Genomic DNA, 25,481 nt, shown 5'->3' on the forward strand with positions numbered 1-25,481 from the left:
GTGCCTACGGCCAACAGAAGGTGGTGAGGAAAAATTCTAGGAGGTTGGGAGCTAAGCTAAGTGGAGGGAACAGCCTGACCCCCGGCCTCTGTGCTCTGTTTACCTCTGCTGTGGCGTGGCCTCTGGGACTCGTGGAAGCTGCCAGTGAGGAATGCAGGGTCCCGGCCGACTGAGCTCATCGCTGGCTGGCTGCCTGCAGCCTGCCCCACTGCTCCTCCCAGCTTGGCCATGGGACTGGCCATGAGGTCATCGGCTAGCAATGCTGTGAAGGAGAGCCAGATCGGCCTGGCTGCCAGCATTCCAGAATTTGGTGAAGTGGAAACCACCATGGAGCTAATGTCACCGTTTCCTGTCCCTAGGGACCACCCACGGGCTGTGTCCCCTTGAGAAGTTCCAGGAATAAAGGGAACTAATTACTGGTCCTGCTCGTAAAGTGACAGACACCCACTCATGAATCAGCAGCTCCACTCCTGGACATGCACAGTGGAATACTATACAGCAAGGAAAAAGAACAAGGCACACAATAGGTGAAGAACACAGCCATTCACAGCCGTGGTGTTGAGTGAAAGTCGCCAGACAGAAAAGAGGATGCAATGGCTGGTTCTGTTTACATCAAGTTAGGAAATAGGCAAACTCATCCATGGTAACAGAGGTGGGCACAGCTGTTATCTGAAGGTAGGGAGAGTGATGGAGCTGGGAATGTTCTGGAACCTCATTTCGGGAGGTGGTTATGTGAAATGTCATCGAACTCAACACCTAAGATTAGGCCTTTTTGCTTTCTGTAAGTCATATCTTGATAAAAATTTAAAAATAAAAAGGCAGAGGGCTGTAGAAAACATTTTTGTGATGCCTCAAAAAGTTACACATAGAATGATCATATGCTCCAGCAATTCCCCTTCTGGGTACAACCTCACAAGAATTGAAAACAGGTCCTCAAATCTTCATGTATGTGTTCAAGAAAGCACTACTCACAATAGTTCAAAAGGTGGAAACAACCCAATGACCATGAATGGATGAATGGATGAACGAAGTGTGGTGTCTTCATACGCTGGAATACTATTCAGTCATAAAAAAGAGAAAAGCACTGATACACACTCCAACATAGATGAACCCTGAAAACATGCTGAGTGAAAGAAGCCAGATCCAAAAGACCACAGGCTGCATGATTCTGTTTATATATGTGATATTGTGACTTATAATAAGAAATATACATTTGGTCTTCCACCCCATTTCTGGCATAGAGGTCCTAAAACCCTTGGGATTTCCTGTGAAGAGAGAGATAAAGGTGTCTTTCGTTATGTTATAGAGGTGACTTTTGAAAAACAACTCAAGGATGGAGGCTGGTTGCTAGGAGCACCAACCATGCAATTAGAGGGCTGGAACATTCAGCCCCAACCTCCCCATACACCCCAATTCCGGGGATGGAAGAGGGGTTGGAGCTAGAGTTCAATCACCAATGGCCAGTGACTTAATCAACTGTGCCTATGTGATGAAGCTTCCACAAACCCCCAAAGGATGGGCTTTGGAGAGCGTCTGGGTTGATGAACATGCAGAGGTGCTGGGAGGGTGGTGCGCTGGAAGCAGACATGGGAAATCCATGCCCTCGTCACGTACCTCGCCCGATGCATCTCTTCCATCTGGCTGTTGATCCGTTTCCTTTAGTTTTTTTAAATATAAATTTATTTATTTATTTTTGGCTGCGTTGGGTCTTCGTTGCTGCACGCGGGCTTTCTCTAGTTGCGGTGAGCGGGGGCTACTCTTCGTTGCGGTGCACGGGCTTCTCATTGTGGTGGCTTCTCTTGTTGCGGAGCACGGGCTCTAGGTGCGCAGGCTTCAGTAGTTGTGGCGCATGGGCTTAGTTGCTCCGCGGCATGTGGGATCTTCCTGGACCAGGGCTCGAACCCGTGTCCCCTGCATTGGCAGGCGGATTCTTAACCACTGCGCCACTAGGGAAGTCCTGTTCACTTTAAAAGTTGAATTTTCTGTTAATTTCCTGGGGAGGCTCATACCTGGGAGGCATGAGAAGCTGTCCCATGACAGCTTTCCAAGAGAAGTAAGGAGGTGAGTGGTGATGGCTTCCGAGAAACTCCTCTCAGGCCTCCAAACTCTGGGTTCCCAGGGGACCCAGGCATTCTGACAAGACTCAGATGAGGTCTGCGTGGCCTGTGTGGACACGTGCAAGATCCCATGGTGGGATCGTCCCCTACAACTCTACCCACCTTACTTGCCCCTCAAAGTCTTGGTTTCCTTATCCTTAGAATGGAAATGAGTCCCATGGAAAGAAGAGGACTGGTCCAGCCTCCCAACCAGCTGCAGTCAGATGGACATGATGGTGACGTGAGCGGAGAGACGTCTCTACTAAGCACCTGCTGAGTTCCCGGGGCATCACATCGAGAGCCTCAGCCCTCCACCCCGATAGCTGGGCGATAATCCCACTGCACAGAAGCTGAGGCTGAGACCCAATGGAGCCAGAGGCTTGGTGGGGCTCACACAGCTGGAGGTGGGGAGGGCCTGGACTCCATTTCTCCAGTAGGAGCCTTGCTGTGTGACACCCCCCCTTGTATCTGTTGCCTGCACACACCCCGTCACACTTTACACACCCCCACGATCTGCTTTGCACAGCAGCCCACCCTCTCTGAGGCCAGGAAGCTGGGAGTAGGCACAGGGATGGATGCCTGGGGCCAGGAGTCCTGAGCAGTAGAGCAAGGGCTGGGTACCGCAGGAGAAAGGATGTTCCTGGGGCACCCTCTACTCCTCTATCCTCTGGTGGCTGGACCTGATACCAGCCTTCACTGCCCCAGGCCCCAGCACCCCAATTCTCTGCCACCTCTTCTTCAGGCCCAGCCAAAGGATGGGGGCCCAGAGTAGCTTCATCCCTGCCCAAGCCTTCAAGAAGCCCCCAGTCTGGGGGCAGACAGAGCCAAGCACACACACTCCCAGCGCTGTGGGGTCAGGGCTGGGCTGGAGGAAGGGATGAGGTTGGAAGCACCCTGCTGAGCCTGGAAAGGAAATGTCAGAGGCGGCTTTCTGGAGGAGGGGCTTTCTGAGTAGGGTTTTGAGGAATGGATAGGAGTTCCCCAGCTGAAGATGAGTAACTACAAAAACACCCAGTTTATCAAGCACCTGCTATGTGCCTGGTTCTGTCCTTTACACCTCATTTGACCTTCTCTCCAGTGAAAGTCTCAATCCTTCCTTATTTTCCAGATGAAGAAATAGAGGTGTGATGGAGAGGAATGATTTGCCTCAGGTTGCACTATCTGGCTCTTTCTGGCCCTTTTTTCCTCCCGCTGCTTCCTTTGTTTTTCACTATCTTCAGCCTTTGACCCTAAGCAAAGAGGGGAGAGCGGGAATCTCATCAGGGAAGAAAGCCACCTCACCTCTTAAGCTCCTGCTGTGGAGTTCAGCACATAGTAATAAATCTTTTTTGAGAAAATTATTCTTCCCTCCAGTCCACCAAGCTGGGATGATGTCCCCACTTCACAGAAGAAGATACTGAGGCTCAGAGAGGCTCCTGAAGGGGGTTCCCCAGCATACCTAGGAGCCCCCCCCCTCACCCATCAAAAAGCACTGCCCCCTGAAAAGCAGCCGAAGACCCCGCCCAGTTGTGGTCCCTGGAGTGTTTACTCTGCACCCACGGTGGGCGGGACCAGGCAGGCGGGGGCGGACAAAGTCCGGGGACTATAAAGGCTAGTCCAGCAGCGTCCGGTCAGTCCCAGCTTAGAGCTTAACTAACACAGTCATGCCAGGGCAGCGACCGACACCACCACACCGCTCTCCGATGCTGCTGATGCTGCTGATGTTCTCCTGGCTGCCGTCGGGAGGCGCCCTCTCTCTGGCCCAGGAGCACCTCTCCGCTTTCCCGGGACCCTCAAACGTGCACTCCAGTCCTGATGTCTCCAGATTCCGGGAGTTGCGGAAACGCTACGAAGATTTGCTGACCCGGCTTCGAGCGAACCAGACCCGGGAAGACTCGAACCCGGACCTCATTCCCCCTGAAGTCCGGATACTCACTCCAAAGCGTGAGTAAAATCTCGGAGACCCCACCCTGGGCAGCTCCCATCGTTTAACCAGTGGTTCTTAGACATAGAGGCCTAGACCTACCGCCGAGCCTCAGTTTCCCCATCCGTGAACCCGGCAAGAAAGTCACCCCTCGAGGCTGATGGGGGAACTAAAGGCTGGGTTTGCATCAGGACCAGGCGAGGCTTAGCCAACCTGAGATGTTACAACACCTCCCCGGGTGGCAGATGGGGAAACTAAGGCCACAGAATCCAGAGACTCTACTGAAGACTCAAAGAGCCTGGAGAACCCAGAGACAAGGTCGGGCGAGGGGACGTGGTCCCTGCCCGTGGATGTGAGGAAAGGGTTGGAGGGGGATTTCCAGTGGGAAGGATCCAGGGGTCCGGCGGAAGGGAGGGGCGAGGGAGGGGACAGAGCGGTGCGCAGAGATGCGCAGAACCTGCTTGGGCTGGTTCCGAATCTGATGCAATCGCGCGCCGAGGCACCGCTAAAGTTGCACGTGACTGGTGCCTTAGGGAGGGAGTGGAGTATTTTCACGCCCTCCACCTAGCCTCCAGCGGGCGGAGGGGGTGCAAGGAGATGTGGGCTGCGCTAGGAACTGGGAGGAGTTGAGGGGAGGGTGTCAGGCCAGAAGGGAGAGCTCTTACCCCGCCCTAATCCCACTTGTGCTGTGGGACTCCAGGAAAACTTCTTTCTCTCTGAGCCTATAGACTGGGTTGCGAGCCCTCAAACCTCAGTCTCCCCAGTATCCCCAACATATGTACCAGCCTGGAGGTCTGAGAATCCTGGGGAGCCAGACACCCTTCATTTCTCAGATATGGAGGAAACCAGAGAGTTGAAAACACAGTAGCTCGTTACTGTATCCCCAGCCCCGGGCACTTAGTAGAACTTCAGTAAAAATGATTTTGGCAGCCAGAAGGAGGCAGAGCCAGCATTGGAATCTCAGTCTCTCTAAAAGATCAGATATACATTCATTCTTGCAAGTATTAACTAAGCACCTACTATGTGCCAGGCACAGTGGTGACGAAGCAGACAGAAATCCCCGCTGAGATTCTGGTGGGGGAGGCAAATAATAGACAACCAAATAAAATAGGTCGGTGCCAATTTGGGGCAGGCTGGAGTGGTATGTAACCAGCCATGTTGAGATTCAGGGGAGGAGTGTGGCCGGTAGAGGAAGTAGCTTGTGCAAAGGCCCTGAGGTAGGATCCAGCTTGGGGTGTTGGAGAAAATGGGCACACACACACCACCACCATCCCGTGCCCGGCACACAGTAGGCCCGTGAGTGACGGGTTTTCCTCTCTCCCGTAGTGCGACTTGGGCCAGGTGGCCACCTGCACCTGCGCATCCCCCGGGTCGACTTAACTGAGGGGCTCCCTGCAGCCTCCCGCCTGCATAGGGCCCTTCTCCGGCTGTCCCCGAAGGCGCGGAGCTCGTGGGATGTGACGCGGCCACTACAGCGTCAGCTCAGCCTCGGAAGCTCCCGGGCTCCCGCAATACGCCTGCGACCGTTGCGGCGAACGGACCAGTTGCTGGAGGCGTTGTCTTCTGCACAGCCCCAGCTTGAGCTGCACTGGCGGACAAGCGCCACCAGGGGGCGACGCCACGCGCATGCTCGCACCCGGGACGGTTGCCCGCTCGGGGAGGGGCGCTGCTGTCGCCTGCAGAGCCTGCGCGCGTCGCTTGAGGACCTGGGCTGGGCTGACTGGGTGTTGGCGCCACGCGAGCTGGACGTGCGCATGTGCATCGGCGCGTGCCCGAGCCACTTCCGATCGGCTAACACGCACGCGCAGATGCAAGCGCGCCTGCATGGCCTGAACCCTGATGCTGCGCCTGCCCCATGCTGCGTGCCAGCCAGCTACGATCCGGTGGTGCTCATGCACCAAGACAGCGACGGCCGCGTGTCACTCACGCCCTTCGACGACCTCGTGGCCAAGGACTGCCACTGCGTGTGAGCGGCCCTGGTCCTTCACTTATGGCACAAATGCAATGGAAATGACTTCAGTTGTCCTTGTCTGTCTAATGGGCTCGTGGAACCTGAAATACCCGATTCCTAACCATTGCTGTCTGCTCCCTCCTGGCCCAAACCTATGTATTTATGTATGTATTTATTATTAATTTATTGGGGTGATCTGCCTGGGTACTGGAGGGCTGGGGAGGGGTGGTCTGACAGGGTGTTGTTTATGGAAAACTCTGGTAATAAAAATGAAGCTGTCTGACCTGACCCCTGTGGTGTCCAGGATGGAGCTGGTGACCTTGGGAAGAGCCCACCCCCGCTGGCCTCAGTTCCCTCAGGGGAGCTAATATGAGATGATTGGAACAGTCCGGGGAATGGGTGGCAGGACGTTCTTGGGGATGCCAAGAAATTGGATGGTGGTCATGATGCCAATGGTCCTCAAGTGCAGCCGGAGACATCCCTCTCTCTGTTTCTGTGCTTCTCTACCTCCCTATTCCTCTGCTTTGGTTTCTGAGACCCTTTTGGGTCTCAGTCTCCCTCCATCTCTTCTGATCTCTCAGTACTCCTGTTTCTGTAATTATCTGGCCCTGTCTCTATCACTATCCTGCTCTCTCTCCCTCCATGGGGGTCACCTTTCCAAACACAGGCAGCCCAGAGTCAAGTGCATTGTGTGTGAATCTGCCCCCGACCTGGAAGAGTCCCATTACCTCTCCTGTTTGTGGCACCTCCCTTTGTTTTAATGATGCCTCTATCCTTTCATATAAAAAGAGCAGGGAGAGGGACTTCCTGGTGGCACAGTGGTTAAGAATCCACCTGCCAAAGCAGGGGACGTGGGTTCGAGCCCTGGTCTGGGAAGATCCCACGTGCCATGGAGCAACTAAGCCCATGCGCCACAACTACTGAGCCCGCGGGCCACAACTACTGAAGCCCGCATGCCTAGAGCCCATGCTCTGCAACAAAGGAATCCACCGCAATGAGAAGCCTGAGCACCGCAACGAAGAGTAGCCCCCGCTCACCACAACTAGAGAAAAGCCCGTGCACAGCAACGCAGCCAAAAAGAAATTAACTAATTAAAAAAAAAAAAAGAGCAGGGAGAAGTAAGTTGTGAAGAACGTTTTCATGCACACCACGTCTCCCAGGTTATATCTTTTCCTACTTAGGATCTTGGAATTGCCGAGATGTACTAAGCCCAGCCCCTTCCCCACACCCACTTGCCTGTTCACCCTGAGGAACTGTCATGGGAGTCTGGAGGACAGAGCACCCAGCTTCAGCAGTGAGTGAGATGTGTCCCCTGTGAACCCCACCATCCAGAGGCAGATCTGAATGACTGCAGGTGCCCCTGAATGTATTCAGTGAGTACCCACTTTGTGCCAGGCCATGGCTGGGCACTGAGGACACGAAGGAACAACGCAGGCAAAAACCACTCCATTCAAGCTCAGTTGAGTGCAGGGACAAATGAGTATAAGATAGATCATAAGTGGCTGATTGTAGTAAGAATCGTGCAAAGAGGTCAACCCAGGCAATGCATTAGTGAGCAGAGGAAGACAGATTTTTGGCAGCAGGAGTGGGGGTTCGAGTAGTGTCTAGGGCAGGGATGCAGGGATGCAAGGAAGCTGAAGACCCTCATAGGTTGCCTCTCCCACCCTGGGTCACTCCCAGGTGTTGGGGAAGCCAAGGGAGCCTCAAAATTAAACTCAATGTCAGGATCACCAAAAGGTAGCAGCTGCCATACTGAGTCTCTCCCCAAACATCAACTGTTGCCTTTGCCGGACACTGCTGCCTGTGTGCCTTTTCACACCTCCAGGCTGGTCCCTCTGCCCAGTGTGCCTTGTCCTTTCTACTTCTCGAACACCTATGCATCCTTCAAAACCCACTTCAGATTCCCCTCTTACATACAGCCCTTTTTAAACTCCTTCATTCATCTCCCTCTGGGGACCGTCGTTCCATCTCTCCTTCTGGCCCAGGCTTGACCTCCCAGGACTGGGGGTGTCTGTGTCCAGCTCTGTCTCCCCTAGTTTGGGGGCTTGGCAGGAGTCGGGCTGGGAGCAGCTGACAGGAAACCCAGCTGAGGCATGAGCTTGAACAAACTCTTGAAATACACTGAGCTCTGGGAGTGATGAACTCTGCCTGAGGAGGAACCAGGGAAGGGTTCTCGGAGTGGCATTGGCATTGCACCTGGGCCTTGAAGGATGAGTTAAGGTATCTCAGGATATTAGAGCTAAAACAGCCTTAGAGGCCAATTTTAATCACCTTGTTTTACAGATGGGGGAACTGAAGCCTAGAGGGTTAATGGCAGAGTCAGGAAGTGGACCCATGCCTCCTGATGCCCAGACCAGAGTTCTGCATCTGTATTCAGATGCTTAAGAGTGAGAAAACGTGGAAGGGGATGGCAATTTGGGCAAAAGGAAAGGCATGGGTAAATGGCATGAGAAAATGAAAGCTTCAGGAGGGAGGTGAGCTTAATGGGGAGGAGGCCCAGACCAGAAAGGCAGAGGAATGGGAGAGGGCAGTGGGTTGGGCAGGGCTGGGTCACGCAGGTCTCAACCACCAGGCTGAGAATCTGGGGGCAGTGGGGAGCCATAGAGTGTGCGTGAGCAGGGGAGGGGCGCAGTCCCATTCATGAGTTATAAGGATCCCTTTGAGGCTAGTGTGGGCTGCCCTGGGGGGCCAAGTCTGGATACCAGGCACCTGAGAAGGGGGCCTGAGAGTGACAGAGGGGAGAGACTGGGGGTTGGGAGCAATTTGGGAGTCCCAGAGCTCTTGTCTTGGGAGCCCAGCAGCCTCATCTGTCCCGCAGAATTTATTGGGCAATACTTGCACACCAACAGGAGGGTGACGACAGAGTTCACACGTTGACCCTCCCATCCCTGTGTTGGGGTCTCTCCTTCTCCACTTGTAGCAGCCGAGTGGCCTGAGGAGCAGAGTGGTCTAGAGAGGGGGCTGCAGAGCCTCCCTGGGGCCTCAAGGATGATCCTTCCCTGGTCCCATTCCTCAGATGGGAAGACTGAGGCCAGGGAAGATCCAGGGTGCCCAAAGTCACCTGGAAGGGGGTAGGCTGGAGTCTGAGATGTTGAAGGCTCAGCGTCCAGGGATCACATACTCCTCTTCATCCAGTGGGGCCTGGCCCAGCGACTGCAAGTTGCAGTAGACAGGCTGGGAATCATGGTGGAGGCTCTTATAGTTCATGTAGAAGTCGCTGTCCTCTGAAGGGTGAGGCCTGTGGGCACAGACAGATGGGAGGGCAGGTAGGATTCAGGGAGCAGGCACATCAGCTTTGAGAGGCAAAGTAGTTCAGGGCAATTGAGTCCACTCCTAATATTTACATATGAGAAAAGTGAGTCATGGGGCAGTGTTCTCCCAGCCTGGCCCAACTTTCTGTGAGGAAAGCAAGTAAGGTGCAGTGATTCAGGGAAGATTCTGTGGATTCAGCATTGTAACACTGTGGTCCAAGGACCTTGAGTCACTGTAGGGTTTTTTCCTTCCTTAAAGTTGAGATGGTTGCCCATTTTTTACATTAAATTCTAGATTTTGTTTTCCTCTTAAAAAACTGGAAGCTCTAGTCACACCAGCCACATGAACACAAGTGGCTGGAGCTGAACCAGTGCCCCTTCAGATGGGAAATGTTTTCACCAGGTCCCCAGAAGCAACTGAATTTGTGGTCTTGATACAAAAATAAATCTCTGAGCCTCAGTTTCCCCATCCACAAAATGGATCAGGGAGGAGGTAGCTTCTTAGGAATGTCTTGCTATGGTGGGCAAGACACCCAGAGAAGAACTTTCCTGCCTCCAGAACATCCTAACACCCCCACCCCCGCTCCTCTTGTAAAAAAGGCCACTTTGGGTAAGTGGTGTCTAGCAGTCATTTGTACTTTAGTATAAATTACTCCAAATACATAAATGGTTGTATGGGGATGGAAGTCAGGGTTTGTTTCTTGCTTCTGCTTCTGACCTTGGGCATGTCATTCCCCTGCCTTCTGGAACCTCCATTTCTTTCTTTCTTTTTCTTTTTTCAGCCACACCGCACGACTCGTGGGACCTTAGTTCCCCGACCAGGGATTGAACCCGCGCCCTCACCAGTGAAAGCACAGCGTCCTAACCACTGGACCACCAGGGAATTTCCAGAACCTCCATTTCTGCAACTGTAAAATGTAGGTTGAGATTGACACATCCAATTCTAAACTGTTTTTAGAGGAGACTGGTCCTGAGGTCTTGGTGACAGCGAGGCAGAGGCAAGCATCAGAACACAAGCTGCCTTAGGGAGTGTGGTGCCTTCAACTCCTTACCTCAGCCCACTTCTGCTTTTTAGCCATATTTGCATCTGCTTTGCATATTCTCTTATTTCTCACCAACAGCCTCCCACAGGCCTCCCCACCTTTTGGATTCTGCTGCCCCAAAACCCAGCCATGACCCTCTTCCCTTCCTGGTTGGATCCTCCCAGCCCCCTCCAACTTCAGCCCTGATGTCTTGCCTTCTCAAAACACATCCACAGCAGATTCTCTGTTCTCTCCCACCTCCAGGCTTTTGCCCTTCCTTGTGCCTGCCCCCCTGAAATCCCCTCCACTCCCTCATCCAACCTGGAAAAGTTGAACCCATCTATCTAAGCCCAGGCAACTTTGGAGGCAGGGCTTTGTGGGGTAGAGAGAGACACAGATGGCTTTCTTAGCATCTCCTATGTGTCAGAAGGAGACCGGAGTGCTGTCCCATTTTACGGAGACTGAAACAGAAGTTCAGAGACAGCCCTGGGTCACACGACATCTGAGCCCAGGCCGCTGACCGCTACGGCAGAGCCCCGACTCTGCCTTGAACACCTGCCTCCTCTCTCCCAATCCTTGGCAGCCAGAAGCTGGGTTTGCAGGTCGTGAGAGGGACGCTTGTCTCATACACAAGAACTCAATTCTTATCCCAACTCCATGAGGCGGAGGGCTGTTACCGTCCCCATTTTATCGGTGAAGAAACGGTGACCCAGAGAGGTGGAAACTACTTGCCCAAGATCACACAGCCTGTAAGAGGCAGAGCTGGGAATTGAACCCTGGCCATCTGGCTCCAGAGTCTTGCAGGCAGATGTGTGTGGGTCACTCACCTGTGTTCAGCCCACTGGTGCCTGGCAGCTGGTTGGCCCACAAACATGTTCTCATAGTCAGAAGTGGAAGATCCGGGCCGGGTGGCTGCTGGGAGCTTAGGGCTGAGGCCCCGGCTACTGTACCGTGGCTGCTGGCCCGAGCCAGACCTGGGACCATTCTGAGCAGCCCACGTTTTGCTCATGCCCCGGCTACTGCCTACCCGATGTCTACAGAGTCTCCGCGCCAGCGCTGGGCCAGCAATGGCAAGCACGAGCAACAGGCTTCCACTGGCCACCAGCACTCCTATGGTTGTCATGGTCAGGCGAGGGGCGCAGCCCACTTCCAAGAAGGCAGAGACGTTGTGCCAGGCACTGGTGGACACATCCAGGCACCGCAGAGGCAGTGAGCCAGAGCAGTTGTCCCGCCGGACCTTGTGCCAGGGTAATAGGACACAGCTGCAGTCAGCCCTCAGGTCAAGGTCACAGCGTTCGGCCAGTGCCCTACCCACGGGGTCCAGGGGGTTGTTGGTCACATCCAGGACCTGCAGCTTTCCCAGGTGAGCAAAAAAAAGCGGTGGGAGCTCTTGAAGGCCATTCCCAGACAGGTCGAGAAGAAGCACACTGCTGGCCTGCAGAGACTGGTTCTGAGGCAGCAGGCTCAGGCTTTGGCCGCTGAAGTTCAGGCATGTGTCCGTGAACTCCCTGGTCCAGTCCACATCCCCCGAGGACACGGGGCACGACAATTCCTGGCTGCCTGGATGCAGCAGCAGCAGCAGCGGCAACAACAGCACCCATACCAGGGCGCCCCCCATGCAGGCAACCTAGGCAGAGACACCAGAATCCAAGCCCCAACCTCAGTCTGGGGTCACCCTCCCCCTCGCCACCTATGTTTGTTATATACTTTCTTAATAGCTGAGAGCAGCTCAGGCCACTTCTGAAGTGTTAAAACTTAGCCCTTCCGCTGGTGGCTCCTCTTTGATTGGCTCTGGACCCCTGCCTCAGTCTCCCCTTCCGGGGAATGGGTACCTAACCTGGATGCCTCAGGGGCTTGGAAGGCGAGGAGGAGACCTGACCCAGACAGCCCCTTCCCCTTCTCTCAGATCAGCCCCTTCGGGCTAAGTTGCCCAATTTCCCCGAACATTTCGGGAGCCCTCTTTGGCCAAGTCGGGACTATATGCAAATGAGCCGTTGCCCTGGAAACGACCCCGCCCCTCTGCCTTTCTTTTCCGAACTGCAGGCTGTTGGGTCTTGGGCTGGCGGTGGGGGTGGGGGTGGGGGGGCTGCTGACGGGGTCCCACCAGCTCTGGTTTGCACAGACCCAAGTTCTAGTGTCTCCGTCCTACCTTTCTGGTCCCCCTGCCACGCCTTGGCCTCGGTCGTGCTAGAAGTCTCCGGCGCGGAGGGGCTGCGTCCTGGCTCACCTGGACGCGGGGGTCAGAGGGTCTGACCCTCCGCGGATCCGGATCCACTGTGGTGCCTGGCGCTCCTCAGGCTCTGTAGCCAGCGACTCAGGGGAAGAGGAACTGGTGTCCGCTGAAGTGCAGAGGGGAAGAATGAAGAAGACACAGAGACCCGCCCCCCCCTCCCCCCCGCCACCGCTGAAAGGCCTCAAGGACCAGGATTCTTAGGGGAAGGGCAGGGGCAGCCTGCTTCCTTCTTGCTGGAACCCAATGACTACATGTCCCCCAATAACACCCCAACTAACTGCTACCTCATCAACTCACTTCCTGGTCTCAGCTCAGTTGACTCCCAACCCATGCATTCATTTATTTGTTCAACAAACATCATCCATGCTGAGCCCCCAAGAGACTTCAGCCCTGTCCAGTTTCTTCAGGAGCAACCAGTCTCGGAAAAAGACAGAACAGGACACAGGCACCCCGAGTCTGATGGAGTCAGGTCAAGGCCAGAGTGAGGGACAGGGTACCGGAAGCTTTCCTGGAGAGGAGACATTAGAATTGGGGCTTCAACACATGAGTAGGAGTTTGCCAAGGATTCCTTGGCAAACTGCCTTTGACTTTCCAAGCTCCTAGCCTCTCCCACAAGCTCAGAGCTCTCCTCACGTACAAACCATGCCTCTATGCTGCAGGGGGATGTGAGGAGGGCTCCCTGGGGGAGGGGATGTTGAGTCTGGGGCTTGGAGGATGAGTTGCAGTGGCAGGCAGAAACGAATCCATTGCAGATTCCAGGCAGAAGGCACAGCAGGAGTAAAGGTCCTGCAGCTTGAGAAAGCATGGCCGGCTGGGACAGCGTAGTTACGAGTGGAGTGGCTGGAGGGGACAGACTAAATGGAGGAACTGGTGACATGGGCAGGGTGGGGAGGCAGCACAGGCCTCCAAAGCCAGGCAGAGGAGTGGGGCTTTATTCCCAGGGCCATGCAGGTGTGTGAGCAGGGGAGGGGCACTGTGTCAAAAGATTCTTCTGGAGTGAGTCTGGGGTCTGGAGGTGGGAAACCTCTTGAGGAGCCCAGAGTCCCAGAGGGAGAGGGGGAGCTGAGTCAGACCTGAGGGATAGTGACACAAGAGAGATTGAGGAGGGAATGGGTACAGGTAGGCTGGCAGAGAGTCTCAGCCTCAGTGGGGTCCGGGCTTCAGGCAGATCAGGTTCAAATCCTTTCCAGCCCCTGGCTCACTGCTTGACCTTAACTGTTCTGTACCTCAGTTTCCACATCTGTAAAATGGGATAAATGTCAAGAGTCTTTCCTGGACTCTGGGAGGCTGGAGTCTACTCCCCCACGCTTTCCCCTCTCCTCAGACTCTGCCCCTTTTCCATCTCCAAACTCAGACAAATGGTCAAAGGTCTTGAACTGAGACTTTGGGGAAGGGCTGCAATTTGTTCTTCAACAACCCAAAGATACTCACTCCTAGTAAAAAACAGCAGATCACAGCAACTCTGAGATACTGTTTGATTCCATCTATCAGCTGGGCAAAAATTCAAAAGTGTGATGACACCCTGTGCTGGCCAGGCTGTGGGGAAACAGGCAACCCCACACATTGCTGGGGGAGCATCTGTAGTGCAGCCCGATGGAAGGCATCCTGTCATGGGAATTATGAATGCACATGCCCACTGATCCAGCATCCCAATCCTGGGACTCCTGAATATTTTCATGTTTACAAAATGACAGGGGCAGGAACTGATGAGTGGATAAACTAAATGTGGTCCATCCATACAGTGAATATTATTTGGCCATAAAAGGGAATGAAGCTCTGATACACGTGGATGAACCTCAAAACATTATGCTGGGGCTTCCCTGGTGGCGCGGTGGTTGAAAGTCTGCCTGCCGGTGCAGGGGACACGGGTTCGAGCCCTGGTCTGGGAGGATCCCACGTGCCGCGGAGCAAATGGGCCCGTGAGCCACAGCTACTGAGCCTGCGCGTCTGGAGCCTGTGCTCCGCAACAAGAGGCCGCGACAGTGGGAGGCCCGCGCACCACGATGAAGAGTGGCCCCCACTTGCCGCAACTAGAGAAAGCCCTGTCACAGAAACGAAGACCCAACACACCCAAAAATTAATTAATTAATTAATTAATTAAAAAAAAACAAAAAACAAAACATTATGCTGAGTGAACAAAGCCAGACACAAAAGACTACATACTGTATCATTTCATTAATATAAAGCGTCCAGAACAGGCAAATCCACAGAGACAGATAGTAGATTAGTGATTGTCAGGGGCTGGGGAGGGGGATATGGAGAGTGACTGCTAATGGGACGGGGTTTCCTTTTGGGGTAATAAAAATGTTCTGGAACTAGATAGGGATGATGGTTGCACACACTGTGAATGTACTAAAAATCACTGAATTGTTCACTTTAAAATGGCTAAAGTGGTAAATTTTGTGTTAAGTGTACTTTGCACAATTAAAAAGAAAAAAGGCACCTGAAACTTACAAGATATTGTAAATCAACTATACTTCAATAAAAAAAAATTTTTTTAAGGCAAAAAGATGACAGAGCTACAGGATGATTCATTGCAGCATTGTTTGTTTTATGAAAACAAAAATTGGAAACCACCTAAGGGATTGGTTAGATCGATAACAGTTCACCTATCCTGGGAGGTGCTACAGAGTCATGAAAAAGAAATTATAGACCTCTATGAAACAATAAGGAAAGACTCATTCATTTCCTCCACAAACCATTATTAAGCTCCTACTGTGTGACAGGCACTGGTCTAGGAGCTGCAGATACAGCCATGAACAAAACAGACAAACTTCCAATCCCTGTGGAGTTCTTGTAGCAGCCGGGGAGGCTGGCAACATGCAGAATCTATCAAGAAAATATGGGACTTCCCTGGTGGCGCAGTGGTTAAGAATCCGCCTGCCAATGCAGGGTACACAGGTTCGATCCCTGGTCTGGGAAGATCCCACATGCCGCGGAGCAACTAAGCCCATGCGTCACAACTACTGAGCCTGCGCTCGAGAGCCCGCGAGCCGCAACTACTGAGCCCGCATGCCACAGCTACTGAAGCCTGTGCACCTAGAGCCCCTGCTCTGCAACAAGAGAAGCCACCGCAATGAGAAGCCTGTGCACCGCAATGAAGAGTAGCCCCTCTCGCCGCAACTAGAGAAAGCCTGCGCGCAGCAACGAAGACCCAACGCCGCCAAAAATTAATTAATTAATTAATTTAAAAATATGTAACAGGTGGCAGAGAAAGTAAAGTTGGGAAGCAAGCAGGGAGGGTGGCAACTTTTTAATGGGATGATCAAAGGAGGGTTTATTGCAAAGGATAAGGGGGCTTATTGAGTAAGGAGGTGTGGGAAGGGCATGCAGGGAGTAGAACAGCCTGTGTAAAGGCCCTGGGGCGGGAGTGGGCCTGGGTGAGAGCAGATGTCTTCAAATGAATATGTTAACTGGAGGGGAAAAAAAAGCAGCTTCCTACAGAAACTTTTTTAAAAAATTTATTTATTTTTGACTGCGTTGGGTCTTCGTTGCTGCGTACTGGCTTTCTCAAGTTGTGGTGAGCAGGGGCTACTTCTCGTTGCGGTGCGCGGACTTCTCTTGTTGCAGAGCACTGGCTCTAGGTGCACGGGCTTCAGTAGTTGTGGCACACAGACTTACTTGTTCCATGGTATGTGGGATCTTCCCGGACCAGGGCTCGAACCCGTGTCCCCTGCGTTGGCAGGTGGATTCTTAACCACTGCGCCACCAGGGAAGCCCCCTTATAGACACTTTTGATGAAACAGGAAAAACAAATACCCTGGGGTTACCTCTTAGTGGCAGATGGATGGGAGGGAGAAGCTCCCCATGTATGTTTTTATCTTTTTTCCTTTAGAATCCTATCATATCATGTGAATACAAATCACAGTCAACACGTTCAATCCAAACATTGAAATCAGCCAACAAGCACACACAAGAACTCAGGCTTTTAGGATGAGAGGGACAGAGGGGCGCCAGCTGGCGGGCCTGGGTGTGGGTGGATTCCAACACTGAGGCCTCTTAGAATAGGAGGAAATGAGGAAATGAAGTGAAGGAAATGAGGAACTAAAGGGCCAGACACTCAGGCTTGGGGTGGGCTGTGTGGGCGTGGGACAGGCTGGCTTGGGGCCTGAGACAGTGGGTTCTGGAGGTGGGTCTGGGGGAGCCTGGGGCCTGGGCCTTCCTGCTGCAGCCCCGGCAGGCCATGGCTAGGCTGTGGGAAGAGGGGCTACACTGGCCCTCAACCTGGCTGAGAGGAACCAGAAGCTTCCAGAGGGCTCATCTTCATACTCCCCCTGCTGCCCATATGAGTCCCAGGCAGGGCCAACCTGTCAGCACAGAGACCTCTGTAGAGCCTCAGAGACACCTAGAGATCTTCAGAAACCCCAGAGAAACCCAGAAAAACTCAGACATCCCCAAGACCCCAGCGATACCTAGAAGAAATTCAGAGACCACTCCCAAAGACAAAGACAGAGATGCAGGGAGTACCCTGGGGTAACCCAGCCTCAGGGCCACCAACTTGTGGTCCCACAATTTTGCCACATTTGCCCAACACCCTCTGATCCCCTGTACGCACTCTGTGCTGGGTGAGGCCTCGGCGTGTCCCCAGGAGCCCCTAGTCTGGGGAGCTGGAGAGGGGCCAAGGGCTTCCCCTCCCCACATCCACCTCCAGTCCTGTCCCGAGGCTCTCACACTTATCTGGAAGCAACCCCTCTCCACCTCCGAGCTTCCCCAGGGCGAGGTCTCTAAATCTCCGGCCTCAGCCCCTTCCTGCCGTCTCCATTCTCCCTGTGACAACCTTTGAACTACCGACACCCGACACCCGCATCCCCTGGCCCTGGTCTAGCTACTCTTTGAGTCCAGTCTCACCTGAGGGAGGGTGGAGGGCAGGTTGCTAGGCAGCCCAAGCCACAGTAGAAGCCCTTTACAAGGCCTGGGAACCTTGAGGCGTCTGAGGAGCTCTGGAGCTGGCTGGTCAGGACCACAGGCAGTTATGATGCCCAAGGGCTGGGCTAAGGTGGCCAAGCCAACTTAGGGGCAAACCTGGAATGTGAGCAGACTCCAGCAACTGCAGACCTCCATGCGTTAATTCAGCAAACAGTGCACTGAGCCACATCATTGCTGTGTGACCTGGGGCCAGTACCTTAAACTCTCTGTTCCTCCACGTCTTCCTTTGTAATTTTTTAAATAAATTTATTTATTTATGTATGTATTTATTTTTGGCTGCGATTGGCGGGTTTTCTCTAGTTGTGGCGAGTGGAGGCTACTCTTCCTTGTGGTGCGTGGGCTTCTCATTGTGGTGGCTTCTCTTGTTGCCGAGCATGGGCTCTAGGTGCCCGGGCTTCAGTAATTGTGGCCCGCAGGCTCCACAGTTGTGGCTCGCGGACTCTAGAGCGCAGGCTCAGTAGTTGTGGCTCACGGGCTTAGTTGCTCCGCAGCATGTGGGATCTTCCTGGACCAGGGCTCAAACCCATGTCCCCTGCATTGGCAGGTGGATTCTTAACCACTGCGCCACCAGGGAAGCCCCAATTTTTTTTTTTTAAGTTTTTTTTTTGTTGATGTGGACAATTTTTAAAGTCTTTATTGAATTTGTTACAATATTGCTTCTGTTTTATGTTTTGGTTTTTTGGCTGAGAGGCATGTGGGATCTTAGCTCTCCCACCAGGGATCGAACCCTCACCCCCTGCATTGGAAGGCGAAGTCTTAACCACTGGATCACCAGGGACATCCCTCTGCTTCCTCCTTTGTAAAACGAGGACAGTAAAAACCACCGTGCAAGGTGGCCGTGAAGGGCTGGGAGACGGATGTGAACGTTAGCATGTGCCTGGTACCAGGCCGTGTGTGACTAATACACCAGCTGAGTGTCCCAAGGGTGGGGGAGGTGTAAATGGTCCATCATGCACAAAAATCGAATTCAGAAGGTAAAGCTTGATTTTTAATGTAATGGAAAGACCTTATTTGAGGTCACATGGCTTCGTTGGTTATAGTAAAATTTTAGAAGCCAAAGAATGCCTTTAGGAGAGGGGTGGGCAAACACAATGTGGCACCAGGGCAGCTGCGGTTGGCAAGCACCCTCCACCTGCGAGACCGGCATTTCTTTGCTGAGGCTGCTCTGGTCACAGGAGGCCACGTTGTTGGCCCACACGGCTCTCCTGGGAGCAGCCCTGACCACAGACGGAAGGAGAGTTGATGAGAAACGCTTCGGCTTCCTCCTCCCTCCTCCCTCGGGTAGGACGTCTCTGAGGCAATTGCTCTTGGCGGGCTTCTTGAGGGTCCACTGGGAACCCAGCCTTGTGGAGCCTGCTCGTTGGCGCCCCCTGCAGGTCCCCGTCTCTCTTCTCACCCGGACCAGGGCTTCCTCCCAAATAATTACTGTCTTGAATTCCGATCTCCGGTCTACTTCCAGGGGGCCCCAAATTAAGATAGGTGGAGGAATATAAAGAAACATTATAAGCCGTCAGATTTTTTAAACATTTTAAGTAATTATAAATAGCAGCAGCCAAGCACTGGCTATTTAAGTAGCATTCAGCGATGTCATCTTCACTATAGCTTCTTGAGCTAGGAACTGTCATTACCCCCCATTTCACAGACGGGGAAACTGAGCCACAGTGTGTTTGAGTAGCTTGTCCAAGGCTCTACAGTAACCGAGGGTGAGCCCTCAAACCATGTGGTTAACCATTAGGCTACACTGTGCTCAGACAAGATTCATTTGTCTGCATCTACGTAGAAGCATGTGCAGAGCCATTGCACGGCACACGATGACAATCTGCCGCTCCTGGATGCGCAGGTTTAGACTTGACTTCATGGTAGTGGCTGCCTGGGGGGGGTGGGGCTAAGAAGGTTATTTAGCTTATTTGCTAGGTTTTATTTAATTTATTTAATTTATTTTTTACTTTTGGTAAGATTTCCTTCCTTCCAGAAATATTTACTGAGCACCTACCAGATGCAGCAAAACTCTCACCCTTAGAAAGGTGAATTGGGGGAGGGTTGGGAGGTTGGGGGAGATCCGATGAACCATAAATTAGCAAATTTAAAGGAGGTTAGGAAATAATAGGGCTGGGGAGAGGAAAAGTTAAAAAGAATTCGGGGGATTTGGAGAGAAAAACAGGGCGGTTTGCAGTTTTGAAGAGGGTTCGTCAAAGAAAACCTCTCGAGGGAAAAAAAAAAAGAAAACAGACAAAAAAGGAAAAAAAGATGTGCAGGTAAGAGCTCAAAACGAGAACTCTTTGGGGGGGATGGGAGAACTGGGTGATTTTTCTTCTTTTTTGCCATGAAATAATTCAGTACATAAATATGTAAATATATGTTTGGAAGCCTACTTGGGGGCATGGACAAGGTCAACAGAGGTGTACCAGATTCCAAGCCTGAAACTTGGGGTCTCAAGAGCCACTCCAAAGGCGTGCTAAGGCGGGGCTCGCTGGGACCCTCCGGAGTTGTACTTGCGAGTCTCTGCTGCCCTCGTGTGGCCAGGCTTGGGATTGCAGGTTCTGGTGGCTTTGGCAGAGGCAGAGAATTGGTCCCTCCCACTTCTGACTCCCAAACTCCATCCTGACCAACACGGGGAGGATGGGGGGAGTTCAAGACGGTCTGTGTCGCTCTCAGGCTGAGACTCCTGAAGGAGGGCACTGGAGGCCTCAGACCTCAGAACAGAGGGGACGTTGGTAATTTTTAACTCATTCGGTCGGCAACAGGTATTTATTAAGCGCTTGTGTGCCAAGACTTGTAAGTGCTAGGGACACAGCACTGAACAAAATAATCGAATTCCCTGCCCTCACAGAACTCATGGGTTACCGGGGACTTTGGCAATCAACGTGCAAAAATAAGATTTGAGGGAAAACCCAACAGGGCAATGTGATCCAGATGGTTGGAGGGCCTCTCTGAGGCCTGAAGGACAAAGGGAGGCGGGCTATGGGGAAGGGCTGGGGAAGGGTGTCCGAGGCCGGGAGGACAGCCTGTGCAGAGGCTTTGGGGTGGGAATGAGCTGGGTGCAGGCAACAGGATCATGGACAAAAGTGCCCAGTTTCTGGTGCTTAGTGAGCACCCACTCCCCACTGCTGGTATTCAGCAGAGGAACCCCTCCACCAAAAGGGAAGAAAAGACCCCTCCCCCTGTACCGGGGATCTTAGGACTTTAGGTTGCCATGGAAACTCCACCACAGGAAGAGAGGCGGAGCTCCAGAGAGAGGTGGTGAGGGAGGGGCGTTGCCAGGGCACCCCAAAGTGGGACCCGGTGCCTCCACTCTCTAATGTGTGTCCTCGGGCGAGTGGCTCCCCGGCTTTGAGCCTCAGATTTATCTGCAGAACTTTCTCTGTAGCTGCTATAGGTTTCTGCCTCCCCCATTTCTCCCTTCCCTGCTCTTCCACAAAATGCCTCCAATCTCCCAGAGTATCCCAGACCCAGACAGGGAGCTGGGGGCACTCCAGTGAGCGGGGTGCTGCCTCTGGGTCGCCCATGTATCTCCCTTCATTCAAGCTTCATTCATTCAGGCTTCTCTGTGCCTCAGTTTCCCCATTCTGTAACATGGGGAGAAAAAAATGCTGCCTCTCTCAGGAGGCTGCTGGGAGGATTTTAAGGGATGATCAGAGCTGGGCGTACCAATTCCTACTGATTAGTTTGACTCTGGAAAGTGCAGGGCGGAGTCTTGATTTGTGAGGTGTGGAGCCACGGAAGGTGCTGGAAGCCTGGCAATGTACTGGCTCAGGCTGAGCTTCGCGGAGGATGAATGGGGGAGTGAGCTGTAGGTTCGACAGCGGCTCCTCCACTCAGTCCTCCTGTGTCCCCTCTCTCGCCTGAGTTCCTCAAGACCCTGAGAGCCTAGGGGCTGAGGTTCAAGGCCACACAGCTGGACCGACAGCGCCAGGGTTCAAACCCAGGTCCAGATCCTCCATGCGGGGAGTTCCGCCTCCAGGTGATCAGCCTTGGGGTATAACCCCCATTTCGCAAACCCGAGACTACAAGGGTTTGCTGGCTGTCCAAAGAGTCCAGCCTGTCTTAATGACCCTCCGCCCTGTGTCCCTTCACAACCCCCTCCCCCCGTACTTGCTCCTCCCACCAGGTCTAGGCTGGAACCCGCAGCCCAGCCCGCGCCGGTGCTCACCAGCTGCTGTGGCTTCTTCCCTCCCGGTGTTGTTTGGGTTTTAATTTTTGTGTTGCAGTTAGAAAATTACCCATAATTACAGCTTCTGAAAGGAAACGTCTCACGGCGCAGACCCTGCTCCCAGCTGTGGCCGCCTCCCACGCACGGCTGAGGAGGGGCTGCAGGGGTCTCCAGCCTGGATCCTAGCCCCTCCGCGAATCCCTCCGTCCCCCCGTCCCCCCTCCCCATTAACGGGCTGCTTCCACCTCCTGTGGAGAGGAAAAACCATCATCGGGAAAACCCAAACTAGCCTTCCCAACGACTCAAGCAACATATTCATGGACCCCTACCGCTGTATCTGCAGGGAGAGCAGATCCAGAGGGAGGCGGAGGCTGCCAACAGATGACTTAGGCATTATTTTATCGTAACAGTGACAAGTCCAACCAAGGCTAGTGCAGAACCAGTAATCTGGAGGAGATGGCCACGGAAGGCAAGGAGTTAGGGGGAGGGAGAGATGGAGGAGAAGGAGAAGTGGAGGAGGAGGGAGGAGAAGGGAAAAGAGGGAGAGGAGGAGAAAGAGAAGGGCGAGTTGGGGAGAAGAAGGAATAATGCGGCCAAAGGTCGAAGGAGGCCAGAACGGGCCAGGCCAAGAGCCAGAGAAAAGAGCGCTCCAGGCGGCAGGAACGGCCAGTGCAAAGGCCGAGAGATGGGTCTGAAGAATGGAAGGGCTGGAAGGGAGTAAGTGAGGGGAGGGATGGATCCTCCTCCAAGCAATCCCCCTGCCCTACAAGCAGAGCCGACTTCGGGCTCTCCCAGGCACCGACTCCGACCTTAAGGGGCTGGGGTTTGGGGGCGTCGGTGGTCCCAAGAGTCAGAGACCCAGCTCAGGGCTGCAGTCCCCGGCAGCCACACGGGGCGACCGGGAGCCGGCAAAGGAGCCGCAGGTCTGGGGCCCAGCCTTAACCCTTAGCGCTCCTTGCTTACCGTCCCCCGCCCCCACACCGGCTCCTAAATCAATTCCCGGGCCTGCCAGGTCCTCCTGGGCCTCTTACCGGGTCAACCTCCCTGCCTCCTCCACGCCATCCCGATCTACCTGGCAGCCCCATGGAGCTTCTTAAAATCCTGACGCAGATCCCGCCCCTCGCGGCTACACACCTTCCTGTGGCTCCCTATTCCTTTTAAAACAAAGCCCAACCCGTCCCCGCCAGGAATGGCCCGACCCGTTTCCTCCTTTCCCCCCGCCCTCCTCGCTCTGCCTCCAACACTTTAACCGTGTGCCCACCTCAGGGCCTTTGCACTTGCCGTGACTACAATCTGAACATTCTTCTTCCAGATCTTTCGGATCCACCCCCTCCCCTTATTTAAAAAAAAAAAAAAAAAAAATATATATATATATATATATATATATATATATATATATATATATATATATATATGTTTTGGCAAGGCGTGCGTTCTGGTTGCTTGTGCACGCGGCTCAGCTCCCCGGACGCCGCATGGGGGCCAGAGCTTGCTCTTCTCCGACTTTTCCGCCGGCGCCGAGGCAGTGTTTTGGAGATCCGTCCCTGTTGCCATGAGAACCGCGCTAGTCTCTCCCGCCGGCCGCGCCTCCCCCTCCGCAGCTAGCCCCGCCACTGGCGCCTCCGCCTCCCAGCCTCCCTCCCTCCGCCTTCCGCCCCTGCGGTCGCCCCGTCCTCTTCACCGGGGTCCCCTCCCTCTGCCCATCACGTGGCACTCCCTGAAATTATCCTACTGTTCGCCAGCTTTTGACTGTCCGCCTTTCCCATTAGACCCTCTGCTCCACAAGCAGTAGCAACGTGTCCCGACTGGGTCCACAGAGCCCGGCACACAGGAGGCACTCAATAAATGTTTGTGGGGAGGATGAAGACTCACATCGACTCAAGGAACCGGAGCTCAGAGAGGGCCATGGACCCGCCCAGGGCACACAGAATCCTGGGGAGCAACAGAGTATTAGGAGATAAATGGGGGCGCCTGGGGTGGTGGTGGGAGAGTCCGTGGGAATCACAGCTGTCACCAATACACTGTGTGTGGTTTGGGTGAGTCACACCCTCTCTGTGCCTGGCCTGGAGTAGTTTTTGGAGAGCGGTGATGGGAACGGGTATTACGATGAGGGTGTCCTTGACGCCCACGTTCACCGGTGGCCCCCGGGGCATTGGGCAGTCCCCATCTCGACGTCCGACTGAAGCTGGCCTGCCGCGGCCCCATTAGTGCGCAGCGCGGGCCCCTCCTCCGCGCCGGCCCGGGGCCCGGGAGGTCCGCGGGAGAGGAAGTTGGGGGAGGGGACGACCGGCTGGACAGGAAGTGGGAAGGGTTGGCGTGTCCCCCCCTCCCCCCGGCCGTGGCCCCTCGGGATGGAGGCGGGGCTGGGGCCGGCCTGGCCCTTCCCTTCCTCTTCGCCTGTCTGGAACCGCAGCGGTTCAAGATTTCCCGCCCGGCAGAAGACCTGGGGGTGGGGGGCCGTTGGGGGACTTCTAAGAGGGAGGCATAACGGGGGGTCGGCCGGCAGCGGGAGGGGCACTCCGATCAACACACAACACACGACACAGGAAATGTGAGGGCACAACCACACAACACACGTCCCAGGGGGCCAGCAATCCACCCATTCGGGGAGGCACACACACTAGTGCACAAAACCTGACGCGGCGTCACTCGGCCCCGCACGGCCGCCGCGGACACATAACCACCGTCGCAGAGCCAGGGACAGTTGCCCAGACAGCGACTGGGTGCCTGCCAACCCCCCACGCACAACGACGCACACGTGCACTCACACAGGAACCGCGTGTTTACACACACACTTGTGATCGTAAAAAGAAAAAAAAAAAACCTATGGCAAACATTCACAGAAGCATCTAGACCTAGAGTCACAACTGGACGGCCTCCCGCCACCTAGCCCACGCACGTCCGGCGCACACTGCCCACAGGTACCCTGGCACACAGGTCTCCACCCCCACCCCAGACACCTCTGCCCTGCGGGTGTCCTTGCCTCAGTGTCGGCCTCCACCTCCTCTGCACACCTCCTGGGGGGAGAAGAAGGGCCCCAGGAGGGAGAATGGGGTGCCCACTGCCTGCACCCCTGACTCCTGCAAAGGTGCTATTAAAGTTGGAATATTTACAGCTGGCAGCACAGGCTGAGAGGCGGAGCCAGCGGGAATGACCCAGTCAGTCAAGTCACCCAGCACCTACAATTGACACGGAAGTGTGACTGTGGGGCAGTGCAGGGTAGCTCCCAGGGTGTGGCTTGGGTACCCCAGGAGCTTCTTGTCTGTGTGGTGTCTTTGTGTTGCATGTATCTGTGTTGTGTGACTGTGTGTTGCGTGTGACTGAGCCATCTGTGGTTCGGTGAGACCCTAGGTCCCTGTGTGGAGCCCTCGGGAGGCTGCGACGATGTGCCCCAGGGTGGCAGCAAGTAGCTGCGTGGGCTCTTTCCACAGCTGTTGGAAGCTGTGGCATAGCGGTGCCGATGCGTGTCTCTGTGCGGCTGTGTGCGTATGTGAGCGTCGAGTGTGTTTTCAATGTTCTGTAACAGCCACTATTTGAGCTGTGTATACCTGCGTGTATGACAGTATATCCCTGGGCAGACTGTGTGTGTGGCGGTTCCCACCCGTGCTGGGCGTGGGTAGCTTTGCGGGGCGATACACCCAGTATAACTGCCTGTAGCTATCAGTAGTTGTTCCAGTAGCTATGCAGACTTATGTGTGCAGAGTTCTGTGTCGGAGAGTGTAGCCGCAACTAAGTGTGTGGCTGTGTTCTTGGGTGTACAATTTGGGTGTATCTGGAAAGTGTGTGTGTAGCCGTGATCAGCTGTGTGCCCCCGGATGGCTGTCCCCAGTCGCACCGAGTATGTGTATGCCCGCGCCCCCTCCCCCTGCGGCGGGCACTGCGCGTGCGCGCCCGGCCCACGGTCCCGGCGGCGGGACCCACCCGCGCTCACGCCATCGCCCCTTTAAGA

At 54.3% G+C, this 25,481-nt stretch overlaps 2 protein-coding genes across 2 annotated transcripts; one reads left to right on the top strand and one right to left on the bottom strand.

Moving 5' to 3' along the window:
- The first annotated feature begins 2,396 nt into the window (after nt 1-2,396).
- GDF15 (growth differentiation factor 15) lies at nt 2,397-6,238 on the top strand. Its single transcript, XM_082455491.1, has 2 exons — nt 2,397-4,019; nt 5,326-6,238. Exons 1-2 carry the CDS (start codon nt 3,740-3,742, stop codon nt 5,967-5,969), a joined length of 924 nt encoding a protein of 307 aa, XP_082311617.1. The 5' UTR covers nt 2,397-3,739; the 3' UTR covers nt 5,970-6,238.
- A 113-nt stretch (nt 6,239-6,351) lies between these two features.
- LRRC25 (leucine rich repeat containing 25) lies at nt 6,352-23,704 on the bottom strand. The gene is made up of 5 exons (XM_082455488.1): nt 21,862-23,704; nt 12,754-12,964; nt 12,373-12,562; nt 11,051-11,850; nt 6,352-9,188 (listed from the first exon to the last, which is right to left on the bottom strand). Exons 4-5 carry the CDS (start codon nt 11,839-11,841, stop codon nt 9,050-9,052), a joined length of 930 nt encoding a protein of 309 aa, XP_082311614.1. The 5' UTR covers nt 11,842-11,850; nt 12,373-12,562; nt 12,754-12,964; nt 21,862-23,704; the 3' UTR covers nt 6,352-9,049.
- Nucleotides 23,705-25,481: the final 1,777 nt, after the last annotated feature.

The sequence above is a fragment of the Balaenoptera physalus genome (genome assembly GCF_965194825.1).
Source record: "Balaenoptera physalus genome assembly, chromosome: 3".
NCBI classification, from domain to species: Eukaryota; Metazoa; Chordata; class Mammalia; order Artiodactyla; family Balaenopteridae; genus Balaenoptera; species Balaenoptera physalus.